The sequence below is a fragment of the Malania oleifera genome, chromosome 4 (genome assembly GCF_029873635.1).
Source record: "Malania oleifera isolate guangnan ecotype guangnan chromosome 4, ASM2987363v1, whole genome shotgun sequence".
NCBI lineage: Eukaryota > Viridiplantae > Streptophyta > Magnoliopsida > Santalales > Ximeniaceae > Malania > Malania oleifera.
Genome location: NC_080420.1, coordinates 124457209 through 124484567, shown reverse-complemented (window position 1 = coordinate 124484567; position 27359 = coordinate 124457209). Strand labels below are relative to the sequence as shown.

Below are 27359 nucleotides of genomic sequence, written 5' to 3'. Positions count from 1 at the left end.
TTGCTTACATTTTGACTTGACATTTCTTCTTTGGCATTATTATATTTAATTTTAAACTCCTCTGTGTATATATATATATACATACATCTTTAGTAGGTTAATATCAGCATGCATGAGGCATCTTTTATAATCGTGAAGCATACACTTAAATCCAATCCATAAATAAATAGGGCTATGGCCATGAGTCACTCAAGACTTATCCAGATTTTGTAGAGTCACAATCTAACTCTCTACTTTTTTATATAATAGATAGAAGAAAAAGCAATAGATTCGCATCTTCATATAAATGCGTATTAAATGCAAAACCATGAAAGGCATGAGAAGCAAAGAATAAAGGGCCATGACTTAATGCTGGACGGTATGATGGAACTCCGTTTGTAGCTGGAATGGACCCACCTGGTCATTGTCATTGTCATTGTCATTGTTAGGTTGACCCATCTGCCTTCTGTGGTGGTACTACAGCCCAGTGGCCAGTGGCCAGTGGCCCGTGGTGGTGAGCGGCGAGGGGAGCCTCCTGTCTTTGCTTTTGTGGAGCCATCATTGATGACTGGGTGAGTGGTGATGGGTGTGAGTGATTGTTGCCTTTTTTGTTGTTATTATAGTCGTACATCAAAAATTCACGGAACCCACAAAAAAGAGTTGTAATTAGGACTCCCTCGCAGATTCCAAACGTGCCTGCAGTTTCATCATCTCCTCTCCTTGGTTAAAAATAAAAATAAAAAATTGTAACAGTAGAGCATCTTTCAGCACTCAGCAGATATCCCTTCTTCTCCTCTTGTTCATTTCTCTTTCCTTCCACCTTTTGTTTTCTTCCAATAATTAATAATTACAATGTGGCTTGTAGGCATTATTGTCTTCTGAGTAAATGGCGTAACGGATTAATGTTCCTTCCATTTCTGCATCCGAATAATGCAGTAGACGTTCTTTTCTTCATCTCTTTTTCACTTTTTGGGCAGATTATTGGTATCTTTATATTTATATTGCACTCTCAGGGAGATAGAGGGAAACCCATGAAGGGAGCTGAGCCCATGAGACCTATGAAGAAGCTTTTGTGCGTTTTTGCCCTTACGCTTGCCTTTAGCAAATGGGTGGCAGATGGGTTTGAGGATTTTCTTACGGATTTTAATGTGACGGAGGATTCTTCTTATTTGGAGTCCTATGGAGTCTCTGCAGCAGTCGGTCCTTTGATGGTGGGACTAACTCTTATTCCCGGAGCTGCTGCAAAAGGGGCAGGTGCATTGTTTATAATCTGTTTCTCTGTTTATTCATACACTCGTTCTTATTTGCTAGATGCGGGTTCTATTTGGCTTTGTTTTCAAATTCTTTTTCGATTTTTCCCATCAAGGTTCACACTGGATCAAGTAATCCAAATTTTTTTTATTAAAAAAATATCGCCCCCGCTTCTATTGTAATATTTGATTGTTTGGCTGCCTTATATTTTTCGCTTGTAATGACAATTTTCATTTGATGCCTTCTTTTTGGTTATATTCATTTCTTTCACGTATCTTGCTCTGTAGGTTAGGGGTTTTTTTTTTTAATTAAAAATGTATTTTTTTAATTTGTGGTCTTCTTCCTTTCCATATTTTCAGTTAGTGGAATATTATTTTCTCATATGCGATTTGCTTCATTCACTACATCTCGTACTAATGGTTCAGTTGTTTGATTGGAAGAATCTTGTATTGTGTCCTGTTATTTATCATAATGCTGTTATTACTGTTGTTTATGTGCATTATGGCTAGTGGATTGTGTTGATCTAAAATTTTCTCCATCTTTCTCTTCATGTATGTGATTTAATGATAATATTCAACCCTTTACCTTTTCCAGTTTGTTCATTTTTTTGGCAATTTTTCCTCATCCCTCCTGATTTTGCTCAGAACTTCTCTTTAATCCCTCATATTATCCATCTTGATATGTTTACTTTTTCTGTATGTTAACTTTTTTTTAAAAAAAAAATGTTCATATTATCTAATTCCGTAAATCTTACATTTTTACAGTCTGTTTGGATGGAACGTTGCCCGCGTATCATCTGCATCATGGATATGGGTCAGGAGCGAATAGTTGGCTCATTCAATTAGAGGTTTGTGAGATACCTTAAACAAGGCTACTGCTTAAAAGTTTAGAAGCTTGTATGCTTATAACTCTGTCACCGGATATCTATAATCAAAAAGAAATTTTTTTTTTTTTCTGCATCTGAGCACTACAATTTTTTCAAGTTTTTTTTCTCTCATAGGTTTGAAATTTTCTATTATTGTAAAAATTAAGAGTTCCATTATTGACAAACCACCCGGCTAACCGGCTAAAAGCTTAGGCTCTTAGATGAAAGCATTGCAATTCCTACTATAAAGTGGAATTCACAAACATCCCCTTCTCACGTCCAGTTCAAGCAGAACTCCATATTGGCTTGGTGTGAGAAACCACAAAGCTGTTCTAACTTCTAACAAAGCTTAATTTATTAGGTGGGATATCCAACTAGTATATAGATAACGGACCCATGGCAATTCCCCACTCAATCAATATGGGGCTCACCAGAAGTTGGAATGTTTATTCCCTGCTTAATTTTTTCTTTAATTTTTGCAAGTTCTGGACAGCAACAGTATCACAGAAATGCTGATCCAGGCAATGGTTCCAAAACTTTCTGCTGTCTAAAAAAAGAGACATTGAGAAATTGCTTGACCTATGGAGGATTTGCACTTCTCATTATGCAATTCATGTTCTAGATAAAAAGCTGAATATGCCCCTTATTTGTGTCATATTATTGTATTTGCAAGTTATGGACATATTTTTGGTCCCCTGTAGTTTTATATTCTGCCAAATCAAGCAGAGTTTCACTCGTCAAAAATATATCATAAACATATAATATATTTGGATAATTGAAGAAATGAGTTCTCTAGTAGTTCAGAGAAAATTGATTCAATAGATTGAATATTACATTTTGTTGAGGTGATGATTTGAATTTGAGTAGAAGTGATCACTACCAGGGGGATGGAAAATTTATTCAAGACACCCAAATGAGTTAGGATGAGCTGCTGCAGATGTTAAGGACAAGAGTCTGGCAAGATGGGATGATTGATTGATCACCTGATCAAAACTGAGCAGGATTATTTTTGTGTTAGAACAGACGACTGGTCAGTGGGGACTGTTGAGCTATCCGTGCAGGATGTGCTCCAACATTAAATTGCATCTATTGCTTCGTCTGACCTTCATGTGTATTTAACTCCTGGAGGTTGTGCAAGACTGATGTAGCTTCCATGTGTTTTAATTCCTACAATTAGCATGGTGAGTTTGTGTGAGCTTAGGGGTATACTGGGGATTTGGAGATCAGTGATGTGTGATTGTACAAAATTCTCCAGCATAGTAGATTGTTTCTTGTGGGATTTTTCAAGTGGAAGGGCTGAATCACATTAAATCTTTTGTCTCTTGTGTGTGAATTGTAAACCATCATCGTCATCTTCGGATTAACTTGTTCATGGTGTGCCTTCTATAGTTGTCATTATCTTGGTGACAAGAAGTAGGAACTTGAGCTGTTTTTGGTCTTTTAACTGTTATATGTTGTAGTTCCTTATCTGGTCCAAAAATTTCAAGCAATGTGTATGAAAGGAGAAACGATTGGAAAAAATATTTCTTCACTATTTTGTTCTTACATACAATCCAATCTATAATACAATTACCTATTCTAAACAAGGAAATAATTTCCTATTGAATAATATCAAATCTTCCATAATTACTCACTTTCCTAATTTGTATTTTATTTACAAAGATATTCAGGGTTGATATTTTAACTCTCCTCCTCAAGTTGGATCATAAATATTAATCATCTCCAACTTGCTAATAAGATCATCAAAGCTCTGTCGTCCCAAGCCTTTAGTGAGGATATCTGCAGTTTGTTCCTTGGTTGGTACATAAGTCATACATATAATTCCTTCTTCAATTTTTTCTTTGATGAAGTGTCTGTCTACCTCCACATGTTTAGTCCTGTCATGTTGGACTGGATTAAGAGAGATGCTAATAGTTGCCTTATTGTCACTGTAGAGTTTGATAGGAGAGTTCACCGGTACCCGTAATTCCTCCAATAGTTTTCGTAACGACAATCCTTCACAAATCCCTTGAGCGACTGTCTTGAGTTCAGCTTTAGCACTACTACGAGCCACCACATTCTGTTTTTTGCTTCTCCAAGTCACGAGATTTCCCCAGACGAATGTACAATATCCTGTGGTGGACCTTCTATCTTCCACTGATCCTGCCCAATCTGCATCTGTAAAGATCTCTACTTCCTTGCTTTCACATTTCTTGAAGAAGAGTCATCTTCCCGGGGATCCCTTGAGATATCTAAGGATTTTGTATACAGCATCAAAGTGAACTTCCTTTGGTGAATGCATGTGTTGACTTACTACACTGATTGCAAATGCAATATCTGGTCTAGTATGTAATAGGTAGATCAGTTTGCCAATCAATCTCTGATACCTCTCATTTTCTACTGGTTTTCCACAATCTTCAACCCTCTTTACTGCTTCTATCGGGGTTTCGCTGGGTTTGCACCCTAGCATGCCAGTTTCAACTAGGAGGTCGGTAACATACTTTCGCTGAGAAACACTAATCCCCTTTTTCGTTCTTGTCACTTCCATGCCCAAAAAATACCGCATCTGTCTCAAGTCTTTAACTTCAAATTCAGTAGCCAGAACCTTCTTCAATCTCTCCATTTCTACAGTATCATCACCAGTAAGGATTATATCATCAACATACACTATTAGAATTGTTTTTTTACCTCCTTCAGACTGTTGGAAGAATAGTGTATGGTCTGATTGCCCTTGTCGATACCCTTGATTCTTTAGTACCTTTGCGAATCTGTCAAACCACGCTCTCGGAGATTGTTTGAGGCCATATAACGACTTCTTTAGTTTACACACTCTGTTTTCTTCACCTGTTCTACTGAATCCTGGTGGTATAGTCATGTAAACTTCCTTTTCTAATTCTCCATTTAAGAAAGCATTTTTAATATCAAGTTGTTGTAGTGGCCAATCTGAATTGGCTGCCAGAGACAAGAGAATCCGAACTATATTTAAGTTTGCCACTAGTGCAAATGTCTCAGTATAGTCAATGCCGTAGGTCTGTGTAAAGCCTTTTGCAACAAGTCTGGCTTTATATCTTTCAATTGTTCCATCAGATTTACATTTCACTGTGAAAACCCATTTACAACCTACTGGCTTCTTCCCTTTCGGTAGATCTGCCAGCTTCCAAGTTCCATTTTTTTCTAGGGCTCGCATTTCTTCCATGACTACCTCTCTCCATTTTGGTATTTCTAGAGCTTCCTGAATGTTTTTTGGTACTTTCATCCTGTCAAGATTAGAGACAAACGCACGATATCCTGTAGACAAGCTTTTATAAGACATGTATTTCGACCAAGGATATTGAGTACATGACCTAGTTTGTTTTCTGATTGCAATAGGTAGATTGATATCATCAGGTGCAGAATTATCAGAGGAAGACTCAATTACCAGATTAGGATAAGTCAAGGGCTCATGATTATTCAGAGCCATCACCGGTTCCAACGCTCTTGCCTTAGGTATGAGATTCTCCCTCTCCTTTGTTTTCGGCTTTCTTGAGTAAACCAGTATGTCTGCGTTGTTTTGCTCTCCTGCATCTCCCCCTGAGGGTAAGTGTTCAGTTGTGTTTGGCAAGTCGGGAAGTAATGTAATGGAAGACTCAGTAGATGGGTCAGGGAATGAAGTAACTAGAGTAACTGTAGATTCAGTAGTAAAAGGATCAAAGAACCGATCTTCACTCCATTTCTCCCCCTGAAGAGAGGGCTTTGTGAAATAAGGAGTGGTTTCAAAAAAAGTGACATCAAGGCTAACGAACAGCCGTTTTGAGATCGGATCATAGCATTTATAGCCTTTTTGGGTAGTTGAATAACCAATGAAGACACATTTAATGGCATGAGGATCCAATTTATCACGATGGTGTGCATGGACATGAACAAAAGCAGTACAACCAAAAATTTTCAGTGGGAGACTGGAAGGGAGTCGAGAGGTAGGAAAGTGTTCCTGAAATTTCTGAAGAGGGGTGACAAATGAGAGCGCTCGACTTGGCATTCGATTAATGAGATGTGTGACTGTTAAGATGGCATTGCCCCAAAAATAATGTTTCATGTGGGTAGTAAACATTAAAGCCCGGGCTACTTCAAGTATATGTCTATTTTTTCGTTCAGCAACCCCATTTTGTTGAGGGGTATCCACACAAGAACTTTGATGAACAATCCCATGATCTTGAAGATAAGTTCCCAGGATGGTATTGAAATATTCCGTACCATTATCAGTACGTAGGATCTAAATATGAGTCTGGAACTATGTATGAATCATGGTATGAAAATTGATGAAAATGGAGCGGACTTCAGTTTTGTCTTTCAGTAGGTAGACCCAACAAAGACGAGTATGGTCATCGATAAAGGTCACAAACCATTTTGTATTGGTGCGATTTAGGGAACGTGAGGGACCCCATACATCACTGTGAAACATAGCAAATGGGCGAGATGGTTTGTATATGGATGATGGAAAAGAAGTACGACGATGTTTAGCAAGTTCACATACTTCACATTGAAACTCAGAAGCTATTTTATTTGAACAAAGAGAAGGAAACAAACGTTTTAAATATTGAAAATTGGGATGACCCATCAGTGAATGTCATAACAAAAGTTCACTATTTCTAGAAGTAGATGCAGAATCACAAATTGTAGTATTACATAGTTCACTCAAACTTGTCTTCTCAAAGTAGTAGAGTCCCTCATACGCTTTAGCAGTGCCAATCGTCTTCCCCGGTGATAGGTCCTGAAAAACACAATGGGAGGAAACAAATTTAGCGGAACAATTCTAGTCTTTTGTTAACTGACTTATAGATAACAAGTTGCACGATAACTTGGGGACATGTAAGACTGATTGTAAAGTTAAGGAATCAGATATGCGAATACTTCCTTTTCTAGCAACTGGTGAGAGAGATCCATCTGCAATTTTTACCCTCAAATTCCCGGCATATGGTGAGTAGGATGGAAAAATATTGATACGACCCAGTCATATGATCGGATGCACCCGAGTCAATTATCCAAGGACATTTGTAACAAGATGTGGTTTTTAAAGCTGACAGATGATTACCTCGATGAGCTAGAGAACCAGAGGAAGACTGACCCAATGTTTGCATTGATGAAATCATCTTATATAATTGATCCAACTGTTCAGAACTGAATGCACTGCTGGACGGGGTATCGTTGTTCTCTCCTTGTGATCTTTCAGTTGATCCGCCAATGCTGGCCTGGCACCCACGATTTTTTGGTATTGTCTCGGTTTCCAATCTACCGGTTTTCCATGAATCTCCCAGCAGTTATTTTTTGAATGACCTGTCTTTCGGCAATGTTCGCACCATATTTTTCCTCTTTGTGGTCGTTGACTAGGTCCTCCTGGGCCTTTTAATGCAAAACTGAGGCATCTGGTCCAGCGTGTAGCCCATCTAATTTTTGGGCGGATACAGGTACAGCCGGGTCCAGCCCAGTAGATCCATTTTGAGGCCGCAACATCACCCGCCTCCTATTCTCTTCCCTCCTGACCTCTGCAAAGACTTCTCGGGTTGAAGGGAGAGGTCGCCGACCAAGGATCTATCCCCTCACGTCATCGAGTTCTCGATTCAGGCCGGCAAGAAACTTGAAGACCCTCTCGTTTTCGAGCCTCCTTCGGTATCGCGTGCTATCGTCGGAGCACTCCCACTCCTCGTCGATGCTCAGATTGAGCTCCTGCCAGAGATGACTAATCTCCATGAAATACTCAGTAACACCTCTCTCGCCTTGCCGCATCTACCACAATTGGGTCTTGATGTCGAAGATTTGTGAGTAACTTTCGACATCGGAGTACGTCTCGCGTACGGCTTCCCAGACCTCCTTCGCCGTCGGCAAAAACAAATAAATTTTTCTGATTGATGGTTGCATCGAATTGACGAGCCAAGCCGTGACCATAGAGTTTTCGGACCTCCATCTTTGCAAGGCTACAGCGTCGGAAGGATCTGGTTTCCTTTGCTCACTGGTAAGGTAACCAAGCTTTCCTTTTCCCTCAATCACCAGTTTCATGGACTGAGCCCATTCACGGAAATTTTTTCCATTTAGTTTTTCCAATGAGAGTGGAAAGACTGTGTTATCATTCGTACCCCTACCGGACGTAACCTCTGAATCGCCGGTGATGTTTGCAGAGGAGGTAGAGCCTCTGCTGTTAGCCATCGTTTAGCTGGGTTTAAGAAACCCTAGCTCTGATACCATGAAAGAAGAAACGATTGGAAAAAATATTTCTTCACTATTTTGTTCTTACATTCAATCCAATATATAATACAATTACCTATTCTAAACAAGGAAACAATTTCCTATTGAATAATATCAAATCTCCCATAATTACTCACTTTCCTAATTTGTATTTTATTTACAAAGATATTCGGGGTTGATATTTTAACAGTGTATTTGCAGCACAACAAGGTTAATAAGTTCTAGATGGAAATTTTATGCTCTTTTGGAAGAATTACTTCTCCATAATTATTATTTTTGCCCATTTTCTGGGCAATGGATTGGCTATGCATGTCACAGATCTTTCCAACTTAATTAATGCAACATGTTATTGAGGACATAACTGTTGTAAATCTTGTTGCAGGGTGGAGGATGGTGCAATAACATTAGAACTTGTGTTTACCGCAAAAAAACTCGGCGTGGATCATCAAATTATATGGAGAAACAGATACCTTTTACTGGAATACTGAGCAATAGGGCTGAAGAAAATCCTGGTTTCCTCTCAAACATATTTCAAATTATTACTACAAGCCAATTGTGTTATTTTTATTCTTTTTCTTTTGCTCTCTTGTTTTTTTTATGGCACATCTTAGTTGATATTTCTCCAAATCTAAGAGGAGCTTGTTTTACAGATTTTTTTAATTGGAATCGAGTAAAAATTCGTTATTGTGATGGTGCCTCTTTTGCTGGGGACAGTAGAGATCAGGTTGGTTCTTTTTCTCTATCTTACTTCAAAGATTTATGTAAACGTATATTTAGTTCCTTAGAAGACGTGGACTGAAAGCTGGGACCTTGCTAGCACCTAAAAACTTCACTTAATTCTTCAAATTTTCTTGGTGATCAAATGGTGTCTAAATGGGTGGGTTTGTTAAGAATAATTATTGAATACATTTCACTTATTGCGTGTTGTAGATTTTCATTAGGACTTGCATCAGCTAAGGTAATTATGAAAATGGAAAAAGTTTAGTTATGAGATTAGCATACCTATTTAAATACTTATCATGCCTGTAATTTTTATAGGGGGTTGAATAATTTCTGTGCCAATACTTCTACTTTATTAACAGATATTGTACATTTAGGATTTTGAGGAATTGAAATAAATAATGGAATTTATATTGCTTTGAATACTGGGAAGTTAACTCTGTTTCCAAGCATGTCTGATTCACCCTTGCTCTTTCTAGAAGATGAATCCCCTGAAGTAAATATAGGTTCAGATGGTCAAGATATTCCACACAGAAAATGTATGTTACGTTTGGTTACCTCGCGATACAAGCTGATATAAAGTCTGTACACTAGGCTTCTGGCTGCCTGAACTTCCCTTGTTCAAAGCAGCTGTTTTAAATTAGATAGTCTAAAATTTTGGCATCATTTTTGTGTTGTGCCGGGCACCCCACTTGTGCCAAATACCAATACTATAACTGTTTCTATTGAATATATAACCAAACTAAAGCAATGCAGAAACTAATAATCAAAGGCAGCAAAAAAGAACAACACAAAAATTTACAAGGTTCGGTAAATAATTACCTACATCCTCGGGCACCGACGATCAATCCACTATTTCTGGAAAATTACAACTTCAGAAAATTTTAAATTACCAATAGTAATTAGAAATACCCTAGAGTACAAATACTATTTGTAACTTTACAAAATGGGAGGTGTCTTTACGAATGGCGAGGGAAGCTCCTTATATACCTTCAAACTAAAGGCTTAAAAAAACCTTCCCACCAATGTGGGATTAAAAAACCAACAAATCTCCACCTTGGCGACAAATTCAACAAATTTTTCAGTCACAAACATTCTCTAGAGTTCCACATCATTGGTGCCTTCCAAAAGTATTCAGACTTGCAGGATACTGATTAAGTCCAAACAATGTTTGAACTTGATTGTTGTCATAACCTTGGTCAACATATTTGTGGGATTTTCAGTTGTAGCAATCTTCTGAAGAAGTATTTTGCCTTCATCAATTATGTCTTGCATAAAGTGAAATCGAACGTCGATGTGCTTTGTTCGTGCATGGTAGAGTTGGTTCTTTGCCAAATGAATAGCACTCTGACTATCACTGAACATACTAATGTGCTTCTAGACAACTCCCAAATTTCCAAGTAAACGCTGCAATCAAATAGCTTCCTTAAGGACCTTAACAGCCTCTGAAGCTGCCATGTACTCTACTTCTGTCGTAGACAAAGCAATAGTAGACTGTAAAGTAGACCTCAAACTCACTGGACCATTAGCAAATGTAAATACATATTCAGTTGTTGATCGACGTTTATTCGGATCACCGGCAAAATCAGAATCCACATATGCAACAACATGTTGATCAATACTATTATTTTTCTCAAATACTATACCAACATCAATAGTATTCATAATGTATCGTAAATCTATTGCACAACTTGCCAATGTCCTTTACCCGGATCATGCATATACCTGCTCACCATAATAACAGCATGTGAAATATTAGGTCTTGTACAAACCATTGCATACATCAGATTACCAACTACACTTGCATAGGGAACTTGCAACATATACTTATGTTCCTCATCTGAATTAGGAGATAAAGATGCACTAAGTTTGAAGTGAGGAGCAAGTGGAGTGCTAACTAGTTTTGATTGCTTAGACATGTCAAAACTTTGTATTACCTTCTTCAAATACTATTTCTGAGTCAAACTAACTCTCCCTTTCACTCTGTCTCTGCATATCTCCATGCCAAGTATCTTCTTTGCTTCACCAAGATCTTTCATCTCGAACTCTTGATTTAACTGACCTTTCAGTTTGTTGATTTCTTCCCTGTTCTTTAAAGCTATTAACATATCATCAATGTACAAGAGTAAATTTATAAAAATTCATTTTGTAGTCTGCGAAAATGAACAAAATGATCATGTTTATTTCTAATGTACTTGTGACCAATCATAAACTGATAAAATCATTTGTACCACTGTCTTGGATATTGTTTTAAACCATACAATGATTTTCCCAATTTGCACACCCAATTTTCTTTTCCAGCAACCTTAAATCCATTAGGTTGAGTCATATAGAATTCCTCTTCCAAATCACCATATAAAAATGTAGTTTTTACATTCCAAAAAAATTTGAATGGAAGAATGTTTAACAATTGGAGAAAATACCTCATTATAATCAATACCTTCCTTTTGTGTGTAGCCCTTAGCTACCAATCTAGTTTTGAAGTGAACATTATTTGCATTTGGAAATCCTTCTTTCTTTGCATAAACCCATTTGCAACCAATTGCTTTCTTACCTTTGGGCAGCTGGGCTAGCTCCCAAGTCTGATTTTGATGAAGAGGCTGCATTTCTTCATTCATCGCTCTTTTGCATTTGTCTGATTTAGAATTCCTCACTGCTTCCTTGAAAGTGTAAGGAACATCATCATCTTCAACTGGAAGTGCATAGGCCACCATGTCAGCATACCAAGCAGGTCTTCGAACCTCTCTTCTTGGCCTCTGAGAAGCAATTGATTCTTGATGCTGTGAAGATTCTTGGATTGAAATCTCCTCTTCTTGTACACTGTTCTCCACTGTAACTGGATAGTTACATCGTGTAGCCTCATTTCTCATTGGGTCTCCAAAAATTGTCTCAACCTCCGCCTATTTTTGGGTACCAATAGTCTTTTCTTCAACTGATGACTCCTTATGTATTATCATCGCAAGTTCATCAAAAGTCACATCCCTGCTTAGAATCATTCTTTTCGTCTATAGACACCAAAGACGGTATCCTTTGACTCCTGCACTAATCACTAATAATATTACTTTCTTGGCTCTTGGATCCAACTTAGATTCTTTAACATGGTAATAAGCAATAGTACCAAATACATGTAAAGAATTATAATCATTAGCAGGTTTTTGAGACCATACCTCATAGGGTGTTTTTTTCCCAATCGTAGAGGACGGTAGACGGTTGGTAAGATGACACGCATATATAATAGCCTCAGCCCAAAACCTTTTGTCCAACCCATCATTAGACAACATACATCGAATTTTCTGCAACAAAGTTCGATTCATGTGCTTTGCCATCCCATTCTGTTGTGGTGTATTTCTAACTGTAAAGTGTCGAGCAATACCTTCATTTTGACATACCTTCATAAACAAATCACTTGTGTATTCACCACGATTATCTGATCTAAGCCATTTGATCTTTTTGCCAGTTTGAGTTTCAACCAATTTTTTTCACTTAAGGAAAATATCACTTTGTTTTTATTTTTCATAGCATACACCCAAACTCTTCTGGAAAAATCATCAACAAAAGTGACAAAATAATGCATACCACCCAATGAAGGAGTGTTGGTGGGCCCTGCCCATACATCTGTGTGGATGTAGTCTAAAATACCTTCAGTTCGGTGTGTTGCAGTGCCAAATTTCACTCTTGTATGTTTTCCCAGAATACAATATTCACAAAATTCAAGCTTACATACCTTTGCACTCTTCAACAAGCCTCGCTTAACCAATTGTTGCAAAGATTTTTCATCCGCATGTGCCAATCGCATATGCCATAATCTGATTGTATCTAAACTTGCATCTTTCTCAGAAACAACAACTCTTGAGCCAATAACTGTACTGCCTTGAAAATAATACAAATTATTTTTCCTAATACCTTTCACCACCCCAAGCGCACCTGATTTAATCTTTAAGGTTCCATCTTTCAAAGTAATAGTGAACCCTTTAGACTCTAAGGCACCTAATGAGATCAAATTTTTCTTTAAGCTTGGAACATATCTAACATCAATCAAGGTTTTGATAGTTTCATCTTGAAATTTCAACCGTATTGAACCTATTCCAGTTGTTTTACAGGTATTATCATTTCCCATAAAACCAACCCCACTATCTAATTTTTTAAAATTAGAAAACCATTCCCTATTGGGACACATGTGATAGGAACAACTAGAATCCAAAACCCACTCACCACAGTAATGTGTCGAAGATGTTCCAATAAGAGAAAAATCTAACTCACTTCCATTACGCTTGGCTATATAGCATTAAGAGGTGCTTTGCCCTTTTTCTTTTGCTGTAATTTAGGACAATCTTTCTTTCAATGTCCTTTCTCATGACAAAAGGCGCATTCATCTTTAGCAGGTCTCCATCGAGATTTACTCCTTCCAGGTTTATGACTCTCAGGACATCCCCTTATTGTCAGTGCTTCTGCTATTGTTTCCTTATGGACCCTCTGATCCTTCTTTCTGCATTCAGTATTAATCAATGCAGTACAAACAACATCAAAAGTAACTTTATCCATTCTATACAATAAAGTGGTGGTGAGATGTTTATAATCATTAGGGAGAGAATTCAGTAACAAATAATGCCTTATCCTCATCTTTGACCTTTTCATCCAAATTCAACAAATCAACCATAATTTTATTGAAAGCATTTATGTGGTCATTTATAGAAATACCTGGTTGATACTGCAAGCGAAACAATTTCTATTTCAAGAAGAGCCGATTTTCTTGACTCTTGGTAATAAATGCACCTTCCAATGTCTTCCACAATTTCTTTGCAGATGTCTCCCTCCTAATACAATATTTCTTATTTTTAGCGAGACATAAACGAATTGTGCCACATGCTTGGCAGTTGATCTTTTCCAATCTTTGTCGCCTATGTCCTCTGGTTTACCATCAAGAGCAACATCTAATTCCTACTAGTACAGGATGTCCATCACCTCATATTGCCACATACCAAAATTATTGGTACCATCAAATTTCTCCACCTCAAACCGAGCATTAGCTATCGCCTTTGAAGATGATGACGAAGCTGTTGGGGTTGGAGTTCGTGTGGACAAAGTTTCTTCTATTGCTGTAGGCGTAATTTTTGCCATATTCCAAAACTATATATCCAATAGCAAACCTACATAACAGAAGGCCTAGGATGAATAGTACCGCACTTATCCCAACCGTGTCTACTCTGTATATCCTATGAAATTTCACTTTGACCAGGCCGACCTCTAGGGAATGACTAAGCCGCAATGGTCTCTGAGCACTCACTTAGACAAGATCTTCTTAGGCATAAAAATTGGAATTAAGGATCCTAACAGAGAAACACCTTCGTGCCGGCACTATTCAACTTGGCTCTGACGCCAATTGTTGTGTCGGGCACCCCACTTGTGCCAAACACCAGTACTACAACTATTGCTATTGAATATATAACTAAACTAAAGCAATGCAGAAACTAATAATCAAAGACAGAAAAAAAGAACAACACAAGAATTTACGAGGTGTGGTAAATAATTACCTACATCCTTGGGTGCGGACGATCAATTCACTATTTTCAGAAAATTACAACTTGAGCAAATTTCAAATTACCAATAGTAGCTAGAAATACCTTAGAGTACAAATACTATTTGTAACTCTACAAAATGGGAGGTGTCTTTACAAATGGTGAGGGAAGCTCCTTGTATACTTTCAAACTAAAGGCTTAAAAAAACCTTCCCACCAATGTGGGACTAAAAAACCAACATCTTGTTTATTGAAATATTGATTCCTAGGGTGATGTTACCTGTTTTGCAACATTTATTTACTGCTAATTGTTTCATTTCTAAATCGCAATGATTAATTAAATATATGCCAGGCAAGGTTCTTGTTGCTCAGATAACTACATACAAAATCACGAGTGTCTAAATCAATATTTGCCTAGGTGGCCTGCTGTGTGCATCTGAAAGAGTGTTTTGGTGGTTTGGTGCTCAACTTTGAAAGGATGAACTCTTCTGGTCCATCAACTTTTTCCTGTGTTCCCCATTATCATGTTATAATTTCATTATTTCAATTAATGATAAGAGCAGAAATTATATGAATCAATATGATTGAAGGGTGAGACTTGAGAGATAGGAAAGAGGAGCATTGTGTTAATTGTGATGATAAGTATAATATATTAAAGAAAATATCCAAAAGGGAGACACGCATTTATGGTGATAAATCAACCTGAGTTCAAAAACATTTTATAAACACACTGAACTAAGGATTCAGGTCTATCACTAGAAGTGCCCTTTCCAAGGAATGTAAGACTAAAATCTATTTGCTATTTACCCATCTCCAAATATAACTCATCCTCTTTAAATTCTCTCGAATCCCTCTCTCCATAGTCTATACTCTATTCCAGGCAGAAAAAGCGATAACTTGATGTGTTTCACATGGACAACTATATAAATTTATTGAATAAAATTAAACAAGAATGTGGTGTATTCAACACATGTACATGTGTACATACATATACACTCAGACATGCATATTTATGGATGGTTTGTATGTGTGCACATGCCAGTTAAATGAAATATGGTGCTTCCATTTTTAGGTTGCATATAATTTATTGAATAAAATTAAACGAGAATGTGGTGTATTCATTCATAAGCATGTGTGTATGTACATACACATAATTATTTAGCTATGCATGGTATTTATGCATGAACGCATCAATCGGATGACATATGTTCCTTCCATTTTTTTAGGCGGCGCAATTGGAATTCAGAGGACAGCGGATCTGGTTAGCTGCTATGGAAGATTTAATGTCAAAGGGAATGCGCCATGCTAACCAGGTTTAGTTTTATCATGTTTTTCATTTTCTCTATTTAAAGTTTTCTCCCTGCTTCTCTTTGCAATTGTATAAATTGATTTTGTTTCAGGCTCTTCTTTCTGGGTGCTCTGCTGGGGGTTTAGCATCTATATTACACTGTGATGAATTTAGGGGCCTATTTCCAAGAACTACTAGAGTGAAGTGCTTGGCTGATGCTGGTCTTTTCCTTGATGTGTAAATTCCTATTCTTCCTTAAATCTTTTATTATTTATGGTGATAGCTTATGGTTATATGGTTTTGTTACTTTTCAGTTGCCAGTATTCAATCTTTTTGTTGATGGTCATCTCTGGATTTACAGGGCTGACGTGTCTGGTGGGTTCACACTTAAGAATTTATTCAGTGGCGTGGTTAGCTTGCAGGTAGCCTGGCAATTAAAATTTTGAAGCTATTTTGTTTTATAAATTAATATCTTAATATTTCCTGAACATGAATGAATGAAGTTTTCAACTTTACTTTGTGTCAACTTTTGGATCTATTACTGCAGAAGTTGAATCAATTTTTTGAATTTCAAGTTTAAAACAGCACTTCATGTCATGCAATAAAAGTTGTAAAAGTTGTGCATGGAAGCAATAAAAGTTTTGATAGTTGTAAAACTTGTGTATATATTACATAGCTGGGCCATTCAAGCCCTCCTAGGCCCACGCAACTATTAGATCATTCTTTCATCTACCTGAATTTTGATAATTTGCAGCTGCATTGTCCGGTGACCTGAAAAATTAGGAGGAAGATATTTTGGGTGATGTTAGACTTTGGTCCTCAATTCTCATCACTTTCATGTCCATCATAAGCACTTGTCATTGATTTATTGTCATTTCAGATTAAAGAACAGCTACACCAGATTTTATTGGCTATACATGGATGCATCACATTTGGGCAAGAATTTCATCTTGCAACTGTTTTGTATTTCTTTTTCTTTTGGAATTTTTTGAATGCATCATTCAACCTCTGTCAATTATTAGCTAGGCTTAGGGGCTGAGATCCACCCTAATAATTGGAGAATGCTTTAGACTCCAATTAGTAATATATTTGTCTAGTCATATTATTGCTTAAGTTGTTTGGATGCAGACCAAGTAATGAGACAATACATACAGATTAAAGTAGTTTTCAAGTTATAGACGTTGAATTTTTCTTCTTTAAGCTGCATACTTTGACTTGCATTTCATGTGTGCTCATGGGACATTTGTATATGTTCCAGGGTGTACAAAGGAACCTGCCACGTACTTGTACTAATCACCTTGATCCAACTTCGGTGAACTTTTAAACCTTCTCTTGTGGATAATTTTTAAGCTGAAATGATTGAATAGCTCTGAGCACCAATAGGGAATCCTATTTTTCATTTGCTATCACTCACCCTGCTTTTTGTGCTGCTTCCTTTTCAGTGTTTCTTTCCTCAAAACTTAATCTCCAGCATTAAAACCCCACTATTTCTTCTCAATGCAGCCTATGATTCATGGCAGGTAATATTTTATTTGTCGTAAAATAGGTTGCAATGATTTGTGTTGCGAATATTATTTGAAGATTTTAAGATGATTAATTTCCCTCTTAAAATCAGATTCAGGCCAGTTTGGCTCCAGCATCAGCTGATCCTCATGGCTATTGGCGTGAATGCAAATTGAATAATGCTCACTGTTCGTCATCTCAGATCCGATTCCTGCAAAGTAATTTCATATAAGAGAAACTGCTCAAGCTTTGGATTTTGTTCTGGTTTCAAAAAGTAATATGATGACTTAATCTATTTATTGGAGTATTTATTTGATTCTTTGGAACAGGATTTAGGAATCAAATGATGAATGCAGTAAAAGGCTTCTCGATGTCCCGACACAATGGGTTATTCATAAATTCATGTTTTGCTCATTGCCAGTCTGAGAGACAGGATACATGGTTTGCTGATAATTCTCCTGTCATTAGAAACAAAGTATGGTCAATATAATCAGTATCTTTAGTTCTCACACAGCATCAATCATGGAAGATATTATTTTTGTTATCTTCTTAATGCATATATTTGTGTAAGTAATTATGAGTATATGGGTGCCTGCATGGGTACACACAAAATATGTGTGTTAGATGACCACAATGTGCATGTGGGTGTGTTATGGGCCAAGCAACCAACAATGTATATCAAGCCTGAACATCCCCACGGCATGGGCACCCTCATTGCATGTCCTTACATCGGTAAGGGCATATATATTGGTAAGGCTTAGAATTAAGCAGAGTCCCACAGTATATTGAATAAATCTTTATTTTAGATACTTGAGTGATTCTAACCTTAGGAGACTATTCCAAGCATTCCACATAATAAGTTTGATGAAGCATAAGGCTCATCATTACTCTAACCTCCTAACTTGAGCTAGATCTCATTAATCTCACGTGGAGATGCAACAATAACAAAATTCAGAAGTATGCCTTTAGGCTTTAACTAACCTGGGAATTGAATGCAGTCCATTCTTGATAAACACACTTCAAAGTTGTTGCTATAACTAGTTGAGTTAAGTGCAGTATCTGTATATTAATGCAATTGAACAATTAAGGGCTTACAAAATTTAACAAAAACCAAAAATCGGTTTTGGGTAAACCGATAACTGAACTGAATCCATGATCTTAGGTTTGATTGCATGATCAATGAACTATTACGATTACTTGCTAATATTCCATGCTATGCATGGGATTCATGATATGAAATTTTATCTAAAATCATGAATGTGATGAAGTCTATATTTATTAAAATTAATACTAACTTAGAATGATCAACATATAACCATCAAATATACAGATCTTGACAAGTCATCATATACTAGAATTGGGTCTATTAACCATGTTTTAAATATACATTAAGAATCTTCATTTGATTGATATAAAAAGATAAATATTTCTATGATTGAGGATAAATGATAGTATTAATTGTTAATAGACAATTTTTACAATCTTGTATTTGTTAAAATATTTATTTTTATGACAAAAAAATAAATATCTAAATGTCTCAAAGAAGTTTTCTACAATGGCATAAAGATAATGTATAAATGCTAATGTAACATATGTATATATTTTTTACATTTTTTTTGTATGAAATATAGTACAGTATTACATAATGCACACCTTTTATATTTTAAACATTCTTTAGAGTAGACTAGCTAGCTCTATTAATAAGATAATAAAGAGATTTTAGGTGAATCTAGAGGAAGATTCTTGACTTGTAAAGAGAGTTGGTGGTGGAATCAAGATGTCCAAAAAGTAGTGAGGACAAAAAAAATTTGGTATAAAAAACATGCAAAAATATAGGAACATGGAAACCTTTGAGAAGTATAAGGAGGCATGAGAAGATGCGAAAAAGGCCATTGGTGAAACCAAACATAGAGCATATGATAATTAATATACCAGACTAGATACAAAAAGGGGAAAGAGACAGATTTGAACTTGTTAGAGCTAGAGAAAGAAAAAGCAAGGACTTAGGTAAGGCAAAATTGTAAAACATGAAGGTGGTGGTGTCTTGGTTGAAGGAGAAGACATAAAAGATATCAATTGTATTGAATGCCTTCTTTGTGAGGATTCTTCTCATTATATAGCAACGTTTGAGCTAACTACATGGCAGTTACATGGTTGAATCTTAGCAATTACATCAATCACGTCTAACTAAATAGGAAGCTAAAATGTACAGCTAATCACAAGATATTTACAGCTATAATACAAGATTCATGCCATAAATAGATAGGCTAATTATGGCTTGATATAATCTGACCGTCATCCCCCCTCAAATTGATGCAGGTCAATCAAGAAGCATCAATTTGCCCACGAGAAACTGATGGCGGTGACTAGTCATGGCTTTCGTAAAGATGTTAGCAATCTAGAGGTAAGTGGAAATGTGAGGAAGAGAAATGACACGAGTGTCCAGTGCTTCCTGAATAGAGTGACAATCCACCTCAATATGCTTCGTGCGCTCATGATAAACGGGATTAGTAGCAATTTGAATAGCACTAGTGCTATCAGCATGGAGAGGAGTGGGATCAGGCTGAGAGAAACCTAGCTCAGCAAGAAGCCCAAGAAGCTAACTAATCTCAAAACAAGCAGCGTACATCGCACGGTATTCAGATTCAGTTGAAGATTTCGAAACACGAGCCTGCCTTTACTCTTCTAAGAAATCAAAGAATCTCCAAGGAAGAGGCACCAACTCGTGACAGAACGGCGAGTATCAGGACAACCGGTCCAATCACCATCACTATAAGCAACGAGACGAAGAGGAGACCCAGCAGGAAAGAACAATCCACGACTAGGGGACCCCCGAAGATATTGAATGATACGACAGACGTTAGCTAAGTGTAAATGGCGTGGAGTTTGCATAAACTGGCTAACCTGCTGGACAACAAAGGAAATATCAGGCTGAGTAATAGACAAATAGTTCAAGCTACCCACCAGCTGGCGATACACAGTAGGATCAGAAAGGAGATCACCCTCCTCACAACGATACTTCGTGTTAACTTCTAAAGGAGTATCCATAGAAGAAGTATCCTGAATACCAACCAAAGTAATTAAATCCTATGTATACTTATGTTGATTTAGGAAGATGCCCGAAGGAGCAGTGTGAACTTCCAATCCCAAGAAGTAAGTAAGAGGACCAAGATCCTTCATATGAAAAGAGGCTTGAAGATGTTGCTGGAGACGATCAATCAAAGCAGAATTGGTCCCGGTGATAACAATATCATCAACATAAACCAGAAGAAGAACAATACCAACAGATGTCTTGCAAAGGAACAAAGAAGAGTCATATTGGCTTTGTTGAAAGGAAAACTGAAGCAAGGTAGTTCGAAACTTGTCAAACCATGCTAGGGGAGCCTGTTTCATCCCATAGAGAGATCGCTTCAACTTACATACATCCAAAGAAGAGGAGGAGGAAAAACCAGGTTGGAGGGCCATATAAATTTCCTCTTTGAGATCACCATGAAGAAATGCTTTTTTGACGTCCATTTGATGAAGTGGCCAGCCTTGTGAAGCAGCGATAGAAATAACCGTACGCAGTGTAGTCATCTTGGCTACTGGAGCAAAAGTCTCGTCATAGTCCACCCTATACTCTTGCTTGTTCCCAACGGCAACCAACCGTGCCTTATACTGGTCCAAAGTTCCATTAGAGCGGAGCTTGATCGAGTAAACCCATTTACAACCGATGGCCTTAATATTAGACGGGCAAGGAACCACATCCCATGTAAGATTATCTTGGAGAGCCCTAAGTTCCTCATCCTTCGCTTTCCGCCAACATTCATGTTTAACAGCCTCAGAAAAGCATGTAGGAATGGGAATAGAAGTTAAAGTAGCATTAAAACCATACCAATCAAGAGGGCGGGATACTCGTGCAGAGTGTCAAAGACCACGTGCAGGAGCCATGTTAGGCTCAGGAGGCGCAGACGGTGTTGGATCAGATGTAGAGGAAGAGTCAAGCTCGAGAGAAGGCAAAGTCGGTAGACGGTCGAGTATGCACAATTCCAGGTTTGAACCGTTCAGGAAGAGGAGGCAATTCATCATAACACGGAAGAACACTAAGCTAAGGCAAGTGCTCAACATGGGTAGAAGAGTAATATTGATTTTCAAAGAAAACAACATTACGAGAAGTACGAAATTTTTTAGAACCAGGATCATAGCAAACATAGCCTTTGTGAGAAATACTATAACCCATAAAGACACATTTAACGGACTGAGCAGAAAGTTTGTGACGTTCATGAGAAGGTAAATGAACAAAACAAACACATCCAAAAGCATGCAAATTAAGATAGGTAGGATGCTGATGATGCAAACGAAAATAAGGAGAATCAAATTAAAAAATTTGGAGGGCAGTCTATTAATTAAGTAAACTGCAGTAGATAATGCCTCAACCCAGAATTTAGAAGGAACAGAGGACTCAAGCAATAAGGTGCGAATAACGTCCAATAGATGTCGATTTTATGTTTGGCCACCCCATTTTGCTGTGGGGTATTAGGACAGGAGCGTTGAGATACAATGCCTTTGTGGTGTAAGAAATCATGAAACTCGTGGCACATGTATTCCCCACCAGAATCAAACCGCAAAATCTTAAAACCTGTAGAAAATTGGGTCTCAATATATGCTACAAAGATCTGAAAAACAGACAAGACCTCAGATTTGGACCGAAGAAAATAAACCCAAGTATATCGACTAAAATCATCAATGAATGTCACAAAATATTTGTATTGAGCATGAGAAATTATAGGAGAAATACCCCAAAGTATCAAAGCATTTTGCAGCACGACTACCATGAGGAGGAAATGAAAGAGTTTTACGTTTTCCAAGTTTGCATACTGAACAATCAAATGACAAAGCTTTAGAAACATGTTCTTTATTGCCTAACAAACCATAACTTAACATATGAGACCAAACAACAGAGTTTGGATGACCCAAATGTTTGTGCCATATTTCACTCTAAGAATTAACTATCATACAAGCCAAAGATAAACTAGAATTGGAAAAGTGCAATGGAAAAAGTTTGCCAACTTTAAGCTCCTTCGCGAGTATCTTCCTCAACACCTGATCTTGCACAAGACAACCATCATGGGAGAAAAAAAATCACAATTATTATCAACTAATTGGCCAATCGAGATAAGACTAGTAGAAAGTTCAGGAGATACATAAATATCTTTGAAAGAAGAATTATTATCCTCGACTTCATCAATTGCTAAATGACTCCCATTGGCTATCTGAATCTGGGATGAACCATGATAAGGGCGAACATTGCAAAGTGTGTTGGACAATCTAGTCATATGATTGGATGCAATAGAATCAACAAGCCAAGATTGAGATGCAGTAGTACCATTACCTTGGAGCCCTAAGGCAGAAAAGGCTGACATAATCATTTGTTGAACCATATCCGGAGTAAGGACCGATTGATCACTAGCTGTAGAAGAACCAGCGGAAGAAGAAGGACCAACCGTAGTTTGATAGGCATGAGCTTGACGCTTCTGGGGACGAATAGGACATTCTTTGATAATAAGGCTCGGCTTCTTGTAGTAATTGCAAGATTTCTTTGAACAGTGACCAGCAATGTGCCCATACTCCTTGCAATTGAAGCATTGAACCTTCCGCATATCCCTACCCTTGCCTTTCCCATGAATTGCATATGGAACGGCATTAGATGTCATTTTATCTTGTTGAAAAATGACTTGTGTTGCAATACGCTGCTCCTCCCTAATTAATGCTCCAAAACACACATCCAATGAAGGAGAAGGATCACGGTTCATCAAATTAGAGTGAGTTGCCTCGAATTCAGGCTGTAATTTCATCAAAAATTGGTCTCTCCTACTTTGTTCATGAACTTCCTGAATAGCAGAGAGAGATGCAGCTGGCACCTTAGCATAAACCATGTCAACAAATTCACCCCATAAGTTCTGAAATTCAGAAAAATAATCTTGAATGGAGAGATCGCCTGGAGTGTAATTGGCAATCTCATATTCTAACTGAAAACGTCGGGCTTTGTTGTCCTGATTATAAACTTTCTTCAAAAATTCACACATGTTTTTAGCAGTCTTGTACGGCCTCAGATATAGGACAATCTGAGGATCAACAGATCCTAAGATCCATGACATTACTCTAGCATCTTTGACCTTCCATTGAGCCAATTTAGGAAGCTCAGTTGGAGCCGGGTCACTACCATCAATATGGCCCCATAACTCCTTCCCCATAACAAATACGCGGAATTGAAATTCCCAAGTATCATAATTTTTACCCGTGAAGCGCACACCACAAAATTATGAGTAGTCATGATGCCCGTAACACAACAATAAAAGACAAGAAGGAAAATGCGAAAAACACCAACCAGCAAAGCACAAAGCAACCCGACCCACAAAACCCAATACAACCTAAAACAATTGACTTAAAATAACCCCTTTTGCTTATTTCACTAGAAGCAGGTCAAAACCAGTCCAACCAGCAAAGCCCAAACAGCCCAACGCAGAGAAAATAAGCCCAAAACAATTACCTGCCCTAGAAAGAGAAGCAACAGTGTGTGCAATACAATCTGTCCAGCACAACCAGCCACCTTAGATCAAGCCGACAACCTCCAGGTATCATCGAGAGCCACAAACTCCTCAGCTGTGTGCAACACAGTCTATTGAGTACAACCAGCCACCCCGATTCAAGCCGACAGCTTCCAGGTCTCAGACAGCCACAAACTCACACCAGAATGTCTCTACAGCACCATAATTATGCCCAGAAACTACCGACCACAAAATTCTCCCAAGAATGTCTTGGAAGCACCACAATGATGCCCAAACACTACCGATAGCCACAAAACTCACACCACAATGAACCTCTAATGCCCAGAGATTCCCGAAACCAAAGAAAACTGCCTAAGGTGACTCAACAGCCCTCATAATCACGAAAAGCCAGAAAACCTAATTCAAGTTTTAGGCTCTGATTCCATATCAATTGTATTGAATGCCTTCTTTGGGAGGGTTCTTCTCATTATATAGCAACGTTTGAGCTAATTACATAACAGTTACATGGCAGTTACATGGCTGAATCTCAACAATTACATCAATCCTGTCTAACTAAATAGGAAGCTAAAATATACTGCCAGTCACAAGATATTTACAGCTATAATACAAGAATCATGCCATAAATAGATAGGCTAATTATAGGCTAATTATGGCTTGATATAATCTGACTGACAATATCACAGGGGAGAGCTCAGATAAAAATAATCAGCTGTCTGGAGGTAAGAAAGGGAGAAGGAACAGTGGGCCCCAAAGAATTCAGCTGAGCTTGATGAGATGAAGAAGCCAATCGTAGTTAATGATGATGTTCACTGTTGCATCTTGTGGTCTAATTTACCCAAAACTCAATTAAGCATTTGATGCCACAGGGAGGATGCTCATGCACCAACTATGCAGCATGGCATGATATATTCATTCTGTCGAATGTCTTCAATTTTAACTATTGTATGTGAGATAGATAAGATCTATAAGATTGAAGACATAAGATATGTTTTATATATATATGTATTATGTTTAATTCCTTATTTGTTGGGCTTTAATGCATTAATGGAAGATATGCTATATGTTAAACAAGATTTTGGAAGTTTAATAGATAGACATGGCATGTGACAAAATATGAGATATCTATACCATGGCAAATTGTGAGGAATCCATTGAAAATCTCCCATTTTAATAGAATATATAATATACAAGATCATTGAAAATGAGACATTTGTTAAGTAGAAAATTTTAGATAACCAGGGAAGAAATTGCAGTGCTTCAAGAGGCAAAGAGATAATTTTAGTAGATGCTACTCTGACAATCATTTCAACAAGAGAATGAGAGATAACTGAAATTTGCTCCTTAAGGTATATATGATGTGATTAGAATCATTACACGTGATACAACAACAATATCAACAACACCAACAAACAACAATAACAACACCACCAACAAACAACAACAAGCCTTAAGGGACATTAGGTGGAGTCAGCTACGTGAATCCTTTTCTACCAATTCACATGATCAAGGTCATATTCCTCGGCTAGCTTAAGAAACTTTGCATGTGATGATGTGGCAAAACTTTGGCAGTCATTAAATTTGTTGATTACCTTGGATATTCTGTGTTTCCACTTCTAGAATGAGAGACGAACTGTGCCACCACAGCTATGTTATATTGTTGGTGCTATTTTTCTCAGAATACATAATTTCTCTGTAACTTATGCTATATTTCCATATCAACAAGGAAAATAACTCTGCAGAATAATGAAAAAGCTGGTTGAAATAAAGAATTGCTGCATTTTATAAAGCTTGATCCTAGACAAGTTAGCTGTTTGGTATATTTTCTAGTACCAAAATCTTCTGCATAGATTTATCACAGCCAAGTTCTTAAAATATGTGTTCTATATGGTTAATAATGTGCAGGCAATTGCTTTAGCTGTTGGAGACTGGTATTTTGATCGAGCACGCATTGATGCCATTGACTGTCCATACCCTTGTGACAAAACTTGCCACAACTTGGTTTTCAATGAGCGAGGTCTTCATTAGTCAACTTAATATTCACCATCATATTCATTGGACAATTTATATTCATTATTTTCTGTTAAGGAAACTATTTGATTCAATGAAAATTGATAGAAGATAATAAAATGAGAGGCTGCTGAGAATGGAAATGCCATCAGCAAGTCTTCTGCATTTCTAGTGTATGCAATTTTGTACTCCTGATTGTTGTCCTCGTTATTTTCTTCTCATAGTTAGTCAAGGCTACTTGCCTGGGTTCATGTCTTCATTGAATTGTAAAATGATTGTTTCCTTTCGCTTTTTTTCTTTGGTGTGTTTTGACATGCCATCTAATTTATTTTCTTGGATTAGCCCTACATCCAAAAGTTAATTTTCAAAAAAAGTGCAGCGGAAGGTCTCACCTTTGTTTTATTCAAGTAAATGAGCTGAAATCTGAGCATGAATGGATTCAAAGGATGTTTACAATTAAAGCCACAGATGGGTGACGCATGCAACATGGTTAAGAAATTTATGTCTGTTTCTTCTAGTGGCTACAACCTACAAGTTTTTGAAACTTTGGATGCTCTTTTAGAAGACTGAAGAGCTTCCTAAATTTTGAACCTGCTGTGCCCCTTCAAAACATGGGCTGCAGGTTTTGTTTTGGCTGTTTTGATGATGGTGGTAGTAGCTTTTTTTTTTTTTTTGGTTGGTGGTGTTGTTTTTGTTTTTGTTTTTTTTTGTTTAGATTTTTGGGTTTTTATTTTTGTTATTATTTATTTATTTATTTGTGGTTAATTTGTGGCTTTGCTGCTGAATCTTGTTTGATCAAAGATAGTTTTTGAATTGGTTAATTTGCTTTGATTTTGAAGCTTATCATAGCTTGATGAAAAAAAAAAAGGAGAATCATATGTATTGGGTAGTTAGGCACATCAACTGTCCTTCTCAATTGGACATCTAGGCTCAAAGAGGATGTCCAGATTTTTTCTTTTTTGTTTTCCATTTCTTGTTCTTCTGGGTGTGTGTGTGTTTGTATTTGTGTGGGTTAGGGCAAGGAAGAAGGTCAAACAATCTTAAACAACCTGAATGTACACACTATACGCTATCTGTGAAAAAAAGATTGGCTACATTTTGTTAATTTCTGTGTTTTTTTTTGAGAAAGAGAACAAGAAGCCAATCTGGTGTCGACCCTCCTAAAACTTCTAATCCTTTCTATTCAGCTAATAAATAAAAAAGGAAAAAGAATCAGATCCACAATTCATTTGTCTTCAAGCAATATTATTTTGGCCTTTTTTTTTTTCGCTAAAAGAGAGCAGCATCTCCATTTATTTATTAATAAACTTTCACTTTTGGCGGAAGAATACCGTGGTTACAAGTTAAAACCAACCAACCAAATTAGGACAAACAAAATTAAAAATAACTAACAAAGGAGATAAAAACATAAAAAAAACCAAAAACAAAATGAAATATACTAAACGAAACTCTAAAAATGAACTAACGACGAATGTGTCATATTAAGGG

At 37.2% G+C, this 27359-nt stretch overlaps 1 protein-coding gene across 3 annotated transcripts; it reads left to right on the top strand.

Moving 5' to 3' along the window:
- The first annotated feature begins 444 nt into the window (after window positions 1–444).
- On the top strand, window positions 445–26047 carry LOC131152995 (pectin acetylesterase 12-like). Of its 3 annotated transcripts, none has more exons than XM_058104998.1 (13): window positions 445–551; window positions 993–1233; window positions 1995–2077; window positions 8673–8802; window positions 8941–9014; window positions 15752–15838; window positions 15926–16050; window positions 16175–16235; window positions 17072–17125; window positions 17256–17333; window positions 17429–17534; window positions 17646–17791; window positions 25767–26047. In XM_058104998.1, exons 2-13 carry the CDS (start codon window positions 1011–1013, stop codon window positions 25887–25889), a joined length of 1290 nt encoding a protein of 429 aa, XP_057960981.1. In that variant the 5' UTR covers window positions 445–551; window positions 993–1010; the 3' UTR covers window positions 25890–26047. The 3 variants fall into 3 exon arrangements, with proteins under 3 accessions (XP_057960981.1, XP_057960979.1, XP_057960980.1); XM_058104997.1 differs by lacking the exon at window positions 445–551 and adding an exon at window positions 679–914; XM_058104996.1 differs by lacking the exon at window positions 445–551 and having other exon boundaries at window positions 642–1233.
- Window positions 26048–27359: the final 1312 nt, after the last annotated feature.

Excerpts from the sequence above, each read along its gene's own strand:
- LOC131152995 (XM_058104996.1), top strand. The coding sequence starts at position 882 with ATGTTCCTTCCATTTCTGCATCCGAATAATGCAGTAGACGTTCTTTTC. Across the intron at positions 15,839-15,925 it reads GAATGCGCCATGCTAACCAG|GCTCTTCTTTCTGGGTGCTC; the intron begins GTTTAGTTTTAT and ends ATTTTGTTTCAG. Across the intron at positions 17,334-17,428 it reads CAGCCTATGATTCATGGCAG|ATTCAGGCCAGTTTGGCTCC; the intron begins GTAATATTTTAT and ends TCTTAAAATCAG.